The 10,090-nt window shown below is 37.8% G+C and overlaps 1 protein-coding gene across 1 annotated transcript; it reads left to right on the top strand.

Moving 5' to 3' along the window:
• The first annotated feature begins 499 nt into the window (after window positions 1–499).
• On the top strand, window positions 500–8,819 carry paip1 (poly(A) binding protein interacting protein 1). Its single transcript, XM_085295055.1, has 11 exons — window positions 500–949; window positions 3,253–3,404; window positions 3,522–3,719; window positions 3,854–3,966; window positions 4,399–4,510; window positions 5,237–5,362; window positions 5,477–5,583; window positions 5,866–5,983; window positions 6,101–6,155; window positions 6,585–6,663; window positions 7,739–8,819. The coding sequence occupies exons 1-11, from the start codon at window positions 751–753 to the stop codon at window positions 7,824–7,826; spliced, it is 1,347 nt and encodes a 448-aa protein (XP_085151181.1). The 5' UTR covers window positions 500–750; the 3' UTR covers window positions 7,827–8,819.
• Window positions 8,820–10,090: the final 1,271 nt, after the last annotated feature.

Genomic DNA, 10,090 nt, shown 5'->3' on the forward strand with positions numbered 1-10,090 from the left:
TAATAAATCCAAAAGTTGAAATTTTCTTTTAAATTGTCATCAATATGTAAAGAGGAAGACCAAAAAGGAACATATCAACTGAAAAGCATCTGATTGGCAGCGGCTCCATTTTTAGGATGACAATGACCCCCAAATGCTTCTAGCTTTGAAAATCCATCATGAAGTCTGGAGAAATATTCCTAAAGAACACTTAAAGAAGTCTTGCTTAAGAGCGTTCGTGTTGTGTGAAGAATACAGCTGGTGGTGCCAAATATTAAAATAATAAATAAATATATATTCCAAGCAGAGTTGTGCGAATTTAGTTTTTCTCATATAATGGATTTTCATTTAAATTTGCAGATGTTCCATAAATGTTAAATATACGTTTCAAGGCCTTTGTGCAGTAATCCATTCAAAAAATACATTACTGTTTTTAAGCGTTAAACGATCCCGTGCAAGACGGTATTTATTTCAGCGCCCACTTCCACTCCGTGCCACTAGAGGGAGGCAGATTTTTTTATTCTGGATAATCAGTGACAGCAAGTTTGTTGTTAAAGGAAGTGGCCGAAAAAGTTATGTAGCATTACACACTGATACTATCCGATAGAGAAAAGGCCACCATGAAAGAGAGATAGGACGCGTTTTACAGTAAAAAAAAAAAAAAAAAAGCACTTGCCGCTACGCACGGAAAACGGCAGCTGGAAGGGCGACCGGAACATCTTCGTTTATATCAGATGCTGTATTAAGAGCCGAGGCTGACACCGAGCAGTCATGAACGAGAATTTCGACCGAGCTCCCGGAGCAGGGAGATCCCGTAATTTTCCAGCAGACCCCGGACTCATGACAGGCGCTGGGGACGCTGACAGCAAGACCCCGCTCTTCAACCAAAGAGAGCCGCTGAGACAGCCGCGAACAACTCCTCCTTTTACCGAGAACAGCATTGGCTCTGTCAGCGACATACCTGATGGAGGTACGGAGCTGTCAAGCAGCAGCTCAGCTAATGCAGCTAGCTGCATTCAGATTCGGGTATTTGTCATTTTAACTCAATGGCAAGGAGACCTAAAGCACAAAATGTGTTTGTTTGAGTGTAAATATTATCTGGTAGACATTTTTCCTCTGGGGAGCGCTCGGTTGTGATAAATCTGGAGTTGACATTAGCTAGCTGCTAAGGGAAAGCTAACCTTAGTGCTTTTCGGTTGGGAAATCCACGCGTTTGTTGGATTTCATGTGATCTTAGGCATCATCTAAATAAAGCTCGCACTTAGTCAACTCTGTCTTACTCAGGTTAAACTTGTGCTTGTACTTGTAGAGTTGGTTTAGCTAAAGTTAGCCCACCGTCAGCGCAAAAGGAGGAAGAACTAGCTTGGCACTGGGGAGGGAAGCAACGATTTAAAAAAGCTCACGAGACTCCGTAAACGTCCAGTTTTTGCACGACTAGAAGCCTGGATCTTGTTTCTTAAGGGGTTACTTAGTAAAGAGGCTTTCATGAAATTGTCAGAGGACCACACTTTACAGTAAGAGTAAGTCGGCTATCATGAATGTAAGTAATACTTGATGGAGGAAAACGCAGTATTAGTCATCTAAAACCTCACGAACTATCAGAAATACACGAATGGTGTACAAATGACAGGGAATGAGGTCATGAAGAATCCGTAATTCATATTTGTGGCGCTTCAGATAAAGTGGTGGTTTAGTTCCTATTGAAAAAGAGTGGTTAGCACCTTTTCTATGTTGATATATTTGTTTCCATTGCTAAATAGTCTTTAATCAGTAGGATTATATATTAAATAAAGAAATGACCTTTTTTGCAAGTATCTTCATAAGTCTGCGCTGTACCTAATCTGTAGCCTACATTATAATCAATGCAGTCCTTTTGTGGACAGTTAAATATCTTTATGCAATTATTACATTATACAGGATGTCCCATAATGATGGAGACACTTTAAATTCAAGTATCTTTGAAAATAATAATGATGTTAAGTGCAAATATTACAATTTATTACATATTCTTCATATTATCTAAGATTTATGAATTACCTTCCTTAGATGGTCACCAGGAAGAGAACATTTATGCACTTTATCCCTTTTAATCCAAACACAGCGTCGCTTAGCATATAAACTGGAATGGATGCAGTCTCTCTGGATGCTTTGTTTTACCTCTGCAGCTATGCAGGATTTACCTGAATGCACACTTTCCCTGAGGTAACCACACAGGAAGTAGTTCACTGTGGATCTGGATAACTACTGAATATCACCGAATCTCAAAATTAAGTTTCTGCCGAATTGTTCTGCAAAGAAGATATCAGATACCTGTCAAGAATATATCACATTTAAATTGCCAGTGTGTAAATACACAACATTTCAAAGACAGACAAATGAACGTGCGCTGGTAAATTAACAATAAAATGTGTCCCAACATTATGGAACATTTGCATTCACTGCAGATTCTGCTGCCCTCTTGGCCAAATAGCTCTTGGAAAAAAGGAGAAAAAAAAAGAAGAAGACATATTTACTGTCAGTGAGACTGAATAAATAAATACATTAAAATCACTTTGCCAAAAGCTGATTGTAGTGTCTGCCTTCAGGAGGTAATGTTCTTTCTGCATCAAAAGAAGTTGTCATTCGTCAGGGATATTTTTGAGAAATTATATAATACTTTTTTTGTCAGACAATCAGTTTTGGGCACTACACACCAGAATCATTTACATATTTTAAGGTCAGATTTTTCATCATATAAATGAGTTTTGGCATCCCAGTGTTTAAATTGAGGTTGGGCTTCTCCTAAAACACAGTACACCTTTTAATAGTGCAAAGTTAGTTCTGTTGAACTAACAGTAGACAAAGACAGTACCATGTCTTGGTCTTTGCTGTTGTTGTGTTGTTACACACAGCTAACATTCATTTCTCGTGTTAAGTTTTTGGACAGTGCTGCGTCTTATATTACCTGTTTTATTTGGTGGTCTAAATGTCATGTCAAATCTGTGTGCATGCTGCAAGCAACGTCCACCTGTTGTGTCAAAGGTGTTAAGTATTTTTGTTAAGGGAATCAAAAGTCCAAAAAAAGTAAAACAATGACAGAGACCATGTAGTGCTATATATTGTCCACTCGTCCAATGATAAAGCTTGTTCCTCAGTGTTACAGACCTTCTTTGTTGCCCCAAAGATTGTTAAAAATAAACCACATTACAGCAGTATTTTTTTAATTTCTCTTTTTTAAAAACACCTTTGTAGTCTCCCATAAAGCAAAGCCTGGAAATATTTTTGTTTTTCCAGATTATAGAAGACAAAGCAGACCTCCGCAGAGTCCAAATTACAACAACACATCTGCTTCAAGAGGTGGTAATGATGTGGATTCCATGATCAAGTCATCAAAGCTTTCAGCTAATGCTCCCGAATTTGTGCCTTTGGGATTTAACCAATATGATGTAAGAGAACAGTTTCGCACTACACATTGATCCTGATGCATTTTATGGTGATAGTTTTTGGAGTTATTGTTGAATTTTTCTCTGAATTTTCATGTTTTTCTTTCAATTTTTGTATAGGACTCCGCTTACTATGATGACAGCGATGCCTATTACGGCGAACCAACTCTGGCTGATACAGTCACAGACTTTCTTGGCCACCTGAGTTCCTCGCCAGGGTCCTTTGAGTCAGATGTTGAAGACATTACTGGTATTCTCAATTCCTGGGTTACCACTGAAGAGTTGTTGAAGGAGCTGGTGGAGCTGATCTACACACAGGTTCAGTCTTTAATTTTAGGCAGTGTATAATATAATTTAAAACCTTTAGACACATATTTACAAAATGCATTTACAATACATGCAATTTTGTAAAGGGGGCCTCACTAATATCTTTGCCTTTCTTTTTATTGCAGTCCACTTCTATTCCAAACTTCGCTTATACTGGTGCCAGGCTTTGTAACTACCTTTCCCATCATCTCATAATCACCCCGGCAAGCGGCAACTTTCGTCAGCTCCTTCTGAAAAGGTCTTTTTTCCCCCTCTCCTTCTGATTTGTATGTATAAAATTTGGACAAGCTCCTATGAAAAGTAAATCAAGATGTATATAACCATTTTTAACCACTGCACTGGGCAGGATCAATATAAAATAATACAAATTTATTAATTGTTATAATACTGGCACTCTCCATCTCTGCTTGTTGTAAGTAATTAGCTGTAATTAAAGATGGGAATTTTATTTTCTTCACTATTTCTGCAAAACTTTTATTTTATTTTATTTTATTTTTACTTTATTTTTTTTAAACCAACACTCCAAACTATGGGGTCAGACTTTTACCCTGTGACCTGCCTGGCATATAAATGTAAGAGTTAATAAACATATGTAAGGTGTACAGCACCACAGAATGTCACCCATAGATTCAGTTTGTGACTTCAAAAGTAAGAATGTTGTCTGTTGCAGATGTCAAACAGAGTTTCAACAAAGGGATGCAGCTGTTCGTGGAGAGCCAGAGACTCAGAAGAAATTCCACTCGTATGTGCTGTTTCTGGGAGAGCTGTACCTACATTTGGAGGTAAGAACTCAGAGTCGCTGCAGTCTCTCCTTTGGATTCTGCTTGTGTTGATAGCTGGGAGGTGTCTGCTTACCCCAGTGAGTCTTTTTCCTATAGTAAGACTCTATTGTTCAAAAGAGCATCTAGTGTTAGTAGTCCTTGGTCTGTTCTCAGCCTTAGTGAGCCTTGCGCAAGTGTGCATCAATCAGTTCTCCATCTGCTGCGGGTCCTCGTTTAGAGCTACAGATCACAGCAAAGAAAACAGTTGCTAGCTGCAGTCAGAAGAGGTTAGTTTTCAATCTTCCTGATGTCAGGAGAAGAGACTTAAGGCAGCTGATATAGACATGTTAACAAGCAATCTGGGCAACATCTCAGTAGGAAACCACAAGTATGGAAATGCAGGTTAGCAGTGACAGACCTTTCAAAGTAGACAGAATGAATCGGCCATTAAATTTATAAAACCATCGTGTTTGCTCTCAAACAGATGAAAAAATGCCAAAATTAATCACCAAATATAATTTGAGTGTTTGAAATGCTGCATAGCTTAGTGTCCTAGTGTATGCAAGGTTTTCTTTTAATAAGCAGCCTCACTACTTTCCTGGCAGCTAGTTAGTAATCTTGTCTTTGGAGCTAGGAAGGAGCATCTCACAGTGTAAGTCCCAAACACCAGAATACTGACCAGATTACTGTCATCTTTTAATTGTGTCATTCACTTTTCCACATGTGTGTAAATCTTTTATCTTTTAGATAAAAAGTGGACAGGGACCTCCAGTTCGAGCACGTGTCCTACTAGGTGCTCTGAAAGACCTGTTGATCAGTCTGTTCTCCAGTCCTGTGGATGCAAATCTCATCTGCGCTGTCAAACTGCTTAAGGTGTCAGAGTTCAGTTGAAAATGTTACCAGATTTTTAATTTAATTTAATTTTTTCAAATCTTTTGATGTTTGTCCATCATTAATGGAGGAAATAAGAATGTTTTGAATTTGCAGTTGACAGGTTCTGTCTTGGATGATGCCTGGAAAGAGAGTGGAGAGTCGCACATGGGAGAATTAATCAAAAGAATAGAAGATATTGTTCTGGATGCTGCCTGCAGCAGGTGTGACAACCAGTCTGATCTTTTATGTACCGCTTCTTCTTAAATCGAACTTTGTAGTTAAAAAGAAAGACGCATAGTCGCCTCTGATGGTCACATGTGAACACGTTCATCAGGTCATCAAAAATCTTTTGATTTATTTTCGTGAAATATTCATGAAAATGAACACAATTTTCTAAATTTCTAAACTTAGGATCAAGGGAGCATGTGCCATAATTTAAGATTTAGCTGTAAATTGCCATATCAGCTTGATTAGAAAAGTTTCTTATTAATATTTCTTCTCAGAGATGTGAGACAGATGCTTCTTAAACTAGTGGAGCTGAGGTCCAGTGACTGGGGCAGAGTCCTTGCAGCTGCAGCAGCTAGCAGTGCCACACCAGACAATGACCCCAACTACTTCATGGTCAGTTTTAACTGTGGCATGCTCCTCATATCACTCTTTTTGGCTTTCCTTTAATTCTGCATCTTTCACTCCCTCTTTATTTCTTATTTTTCATGCATTTGTGTTTCAACCTTCCAGAATGAACCTACATTCTACACAGAAGATGGCACTCCTTTCACAGCAGCAGACCCAGGTCAGTCTACAGATATGTCCATGCATACAGAAAATTAAAAAATCAGCCCTTCATGTGGATATGCACACATCTGTAGGCAAGGGACTTTTTAAAATATATGTGCGTTTTTAAACTGGCTCTTTTCAAGTTTCTGTTTCCAGTCCACTTGTAGTCCTTTTAGGGATTGTCTAGTAGCGTTTGAGCAGGCTGTAGGTACATACTATTAAGTTCAAACAGCAGCATGTATTTGCCGAATAGAACAGAATCTTTCTATTAATTGTTCTAAATTTGACCCGTGCACAATTACGTCTGTGTTGTTCAACACATTTTTAAATGTTTTCTTGGCTCTCCTCAGTCAGGTCATTGTCCTGTATGTAATTTACATGCTGCTACTACTTTAAGTTGGCATACGATTATGATGCTGATCTTGTTATCTCTATGGTTTTACAGATTATGCTGAAAAATACCAAGAGATGCTGGACAGGCAGGACTATTTCCATGATGTATATGGTGAAAATGGAAATGAAATGTAAGTACCCACTGTAAATGTAATTGATAAGGATCATAAGGACTTATTTATTTATTTTTGGTTCCCCCCCCCCCCCCTCTTATCTTATTTACTGAAGCTTCTTGCTTTGTTAACTAGATACACCTGTTAATTCTCTGCTAATGCATATAGAAATAGAGGAATACATATAGGGAAAATAACACAGAAAAAGTAGAAGTAGATAAATTGAAAGAAAAATACACTTAAAATGCAGTGTGACAACATAAATGTGGGCTTTAATACAAACACAGATAAAGTATTTGTTAAAAAGCTTTATTATTTTTGGTGAACCGGATTAATTTACTGGCTAATTTCTTAGTTTGACAGTTTTGCCCTCCATAGTCATTCACCAAATGCTGAATTTGCTGAATACAGCATTAGCATTTTTTTATTTTTCATTTTTGTACATCTGAATGCCCTTCAGGCGCACAATTAATCCACACATGTAATGTGTTGCAGACATCATTGTGGTTCTCTTCTCATCTAATATCAAACTCCTTGTTTACTTTGGCAAGTAAGAGTATGTAAACCTGGAGAATTACAAATGTGAGCCGCTAAGTGCAATAATTTGAGTTTTTCTGTAAAAGTATTACACCTTTCTCATAGTGCGCACACACAGTAACACTGCAGGTGCACTAATTAGCTTAATCTTCGTATCATGTTACCGTGGTGTCATTTAGACCACATTTTGTATGAATTCAACCGTGTCACCATGCTTGCACAACTTTGGTCATGTGATCGGATAGTAGCTTCCCAAGAGAAGTCATGTGACCACCACTGACCTGTGGGCCCCTGAGCTTGGCAGCTGTGTTTGACTGCCCCACAATGCAACAGGGTTGTCCACAGTCTCAGATTCAGTTTAGTCAGCAGCTGGGTGTGAAAGAGGGCTTAACTCACTCCTGCTCCCCCCCGCCCGCTCTTTCTCTCTTTCTCAGAGCTGTGTGTGTGTCTCTCTGAATATGCTTTGAAATGCCAAATACTTTAATGTACACATTTTACTTTTAAGGATCTTAAAAGTAACATCCATGCCTCTAAATCCCTTGTGTTGCATTCACAGATACGACTTTGAGGACGAGATGGAGCCAGAGATGATAGAAGCTTTTGAGAATTTTTGTTTAGAGTCGGAGAGGAAACGACAACAATGACGTGAGAGCGAAGAATCTGAAAGTCTGAAGCAGGCATATACTGTACTTTTCCCACTCAACGTGCCGGAAGAAAAAGAAAAAACTAGCATTTGATAGGCTCAGATTTTTATTTTACTGCAAGCATTTTAACAAAACGAGCTGTTCATAGTTGCATTAACGACACTGTTTTCAGTCAGTGTTGATTAGAAAAATTGGGACAATCAGTGGGATAACTGTTCAGAAGGTTGAAGAATTTAGACTTCTTTTGACATGGAAGCTTTTTCTTTGTTCTTTTGAAGTAGCTTCCAAGATTTTCTTTCCTTTGCCTAAACTAAATGCCAAGAGGGAAGTAGTTTGCTGTGGATTTATTTTTTTTTGTTGTTGTTGTTATTTTCTTAAAGGTGGATGTGTTTTAATCTAATGTGTGCATAATTTGTTAACTGCTAATTAATTCCCCCAGTCTATAGGTAGAGGCCAGAAAAACAGCATCACAGAGATGCTTTATTCTGATGTTAAATTCTCTGTAGATGAGTGAGTTGGTTGTTTTACTACGTATTACAGCCTTTATCCCTACTGTTGTGATATTGCATCACACCGTCGATATTAAATACTATATTTTGGGCTGTTCACCTATTCATCTGGCTGCAGCTAACTGAAGTGTTCCAAAGCTCTGTGGAAAGCTGTGCCAATTAAGAAATGTTGTATAAGAAAATATTTAAATTCATTCACAAACTGTGAAGCGAACATTGACACAGACCTTTGTGGAAAATTCAGAGCTTGAAAACTGAAATCTGCATCTAAATCCAATTGATTTCCTGAATGTACTTTCAAATATATACACATCTTGCAGGTCAGGGTTGCATAACTAAACTGCAGAAACTGACTCCTTGTTATCCCGAGACTGAAAGACTGTTTACCAGCAATCTGTGGCTCCCATAAAACGGAATGTTGTTTTATAGTTTGTAAATATTATTTATAGTATTGTTTGCCTGCAATAAATTCTTTATAATGTGAGACTGCATTTGCTTGATTTGTGTTTTTGAGTTTATAGTTGTTGTTTTTTTTTTGTTTTTTTTTAAGTGCCTTTATTTTATCCATATTTTTTCCTGTCTCAATAGTAAGTTTTGTGTGGGTGTTTTGTGTGTAAAACACACACAAAAAAACATTGAAACAAACATTACCTCACATCATTGTACCAAGGATGCACTGGAAGGAGACTGACCTAAAACAAGAGAAGCAAGATAAATTTACCAGTAAATGCGGACATCAAGCTGTTGTTAGTGTTAGCTTCCATATTCACTACTGTATTTGTCAACTGGGAGGGACTGTCTGAATTCATGGCTGTATATTTATGACACTTACCTGGACCTGAAAGGACATGAGAATTTTTACTTTGTGTGTATAAATACTAAAAGATATGCCTCCTAGAAACATCTTCTGAACAAACTCTGCCATCAGGTGGTAACTCTGTGTCAGTACAGTACTTGAGTCCACATCAATTTTCCCTAAGGGGACAATAAATCATATCACATCCTATCAAACAACTAGATTTGATCATTGCTGACCTGTACTCATTGGTACGTCATCTGCTGCAACCAGAACAGTGCTCTACCAAACTTCAGAAACATGTTGTGCCATCAAAGTAAAGAGTTAGAGTCATGAGGCTTTGCCAGTCAAGAAGAATATTTTTTCTTTATATTAGTACAATGTAGAAGTTTCAACAGGGTTCACAATACAAATACTCCTGTTATATCATTTTTTGGTTATGATGGTGAAACAAACACTCATTGCAGTTGTCATTCTGTCAGTAAGAGGTGATGGCTCATAACAATTAGCTAAAGTTCTAGAAAGGTTTAGCTTTTTTCTTATTTGTATGATTGTTTTTGGTACTATACTATTGCTGCTCCTAATCTCTTGAACAATCTGCCCCTTAGAGAGGCCCCTTCACTGTCCATTTTTAAAACACGCCTTAAAACCCATTTTTACTCCTTGGCATATGACACAGTATGTAATATATAAATAAATTGCTTGCTTGCTTGCTATATACACACTAACATCCATTTTTAGGTAGACTTGCAAGTACCACGGTTGACTCCCTTTTGCATTTAGAACTGCCTTAAATCTTCATGCCACAGATTCAACAAAGTGGAACATTCCTTGGAAATGTTGGCAATTTTTTTGTGTATCATTGTTTTGCACAGAGTGAGAAAACAGGCATTAAAAATTTCCATTTGCTCCATGTGTGATTGTTCCACCCTTCTAACTGTCTCCCAGTTTACAGATAT

The sequence above is a fragment of the Mchenga conophoros genome, linkage group LG12, assembly GCF_057382185.1.
Source record: "Mchenga conophoros isolate Kocher_MC1m ecotype Shallow Benthic linkage group LG12, M_conophoros_male_GT1.1, whole genome shotgun sequence".
Classification (NCBI taxonomy): Eukaryota; Metazoa; Chordata; class Actinopteri; order Cichliformes; family Cichlidae; genus Mchenga; species Mchenga conophoros.